The 1,431-nt window shown below is 48.8% G+C and overlaps 1 protein-coding gene across 1 annotated transcript; it reads left to right on the forward strand.

Moving 5' to 3' along the window:
* Nucleotides 1–200: 200 nt before the first annotated feature.
* Nucleotides 201–1,202, forward strand: LOC104960726 (protein-methionine sulfoxide oxidase mical3b-like). Its single transcript, XM_010788883.1, has 4 exons — nucleotides 201–369; nucleotides 439–538; nucleotides 672–745; nucleotides 854–1,202. The coding sequence occupies exons 2-4, from the start codon at nucleotides 468–470 to the stop codon at nucleotides 1,021–1,023; spliced, it is 315 nt and encodes a 104-aa protein (XP_010787185.1). The 5' UTR covers nucleotides 201–369; nucleotides 439–467; the 3' UTR covers nucleotides 1,024–1,202.
* Nucleotides 1,203–1,431: the final 229 nt, after the last annotated feature.

A 1,431-nucleotide genomic window follows, 5' to 3' on the forward strand; every position in this document is an offset into this window, starting at 1 on the left:
AGGGGGGGCGTGATATTTAATTTAAGGTTTTTAGACGTTTCAACATTTTTTCTGGACTTTATTTTGTATTTTCTTCAGATGATCCAGAGGCAGCTGCAGCAGGTGGAGGAGAAACAGAAACAGCTGGAGGAGAGGGGGGTGGGGCTGGAGAGGGTCCTGAGGGGGGAAACAGGTACTCTTTACTTCCTGATGTCCAACAATATATAAAATACACGTCTGCACGATCTTCTGTTCTATGGAGGGTTATTAACGCTCGATACCGAGGACGCTCCGTACGGAAGGTCATTATGTAAGGACTGTGGATTTGATGTGTTTCAGAGTTTTGGGGCGAGTCCCCCGACAGCGAGGATGTGGAGCTTCACCTGGAAGGTACCAGACCCCAGATAAGACCACCAGTACACCTGCAGCATAGAGCATTAACTGATACACTCTCTGCAGGTCTGGGGAAACTGGACCACCCGGCGCTGATGCAGCAGTGGTTCCTGTTGGTCCAGCAGAAGAACTGCCTGCTCCGATACGAGTCTGAACTCATGATCTCGTGAGTTCCTGACCTTCAAGTCCTGCAGCAGAACCAGGACTGTGTGGTTGACATTCAGCAGGGCCTGGTTCCTCTGGATCCTCAGGTGCAGGTTCTGGTGGGTCCTTGTCTGAGGGTTGTTCCTGTGTTTCAGGGCCCGGGAGGTGGAGTTGGAGGACAGGCAGAGACGCCTGCAGCAGGAGCTCCGAGACCAGATGGCCGTGGAAGGTGAAACCACTTCCTGTTCTTTTTAGACAATAAAACATTTAATATGACCAGGTCCTCCTGCTCTTATTCTGAAGGGCTAACCTTTATTTAACCTTCGTGTTTATGCAGACCACCTGAAGCCGGAGGTCCAGCTGCTGGAGGAGGTTCTGGTTCTGCAGGAGCTGCTGGAGGTGGTCCAACAGAGAGACTCTCTGGTGGCTCAGCTGGAGGAGCACCGGCTGCAGGACCAGGACCTGGAGGGGGTCCTGAGCCAGGGACTCGGTCTCACCTGGCCCTGAACCAGAGGACCAGGACCTGGTTCACCTTTGAATGTTTCTGAGATCCATGAGGAACAGAAAGTCCAGTTCTTCAGTTATTTTTGAGAGTTTTGGACCGGGTCTGGCATGGAGCAGAGCCGCCCTACAAAATGAAATACTTAGTATTAAATGTATTTATTTGTATTGTGCCATCAGCTGTGGGCCTTACCTCCTCTCATCCTGTTTATTAATAAAACAAATGTTATATTTCCTGGTTTACATTTTTGTACCTTTAAAGTAGAGACACTATATACTGATATACACCTGAACATCAGCAGGAGAGGACTCTTTAAAGTAGAGACACTATATACTGATATACACCTGAACATCAGCAGGAGAGGACTCTTTAAAGTAGAGACACTACATACTGATATACACCTGAACATCAGC

The sequence above is a fragment of the Notothenia coriiceps genome, unplaced genomic scaffold (genome assembly GCF_000735185.1).
Source record: "Notothenia coriiceps isolate Sejong01 unplaced genomic scaffold, NC01 NC01_scaffold00032266, whole genome shotgun sequence".
Lineage (NCBI taxonomy): Eukaryota > Metazoa > Chordata > Actinopteri > Perciformes > Nototheniidae > Notothenia > Notothenia coriiceps.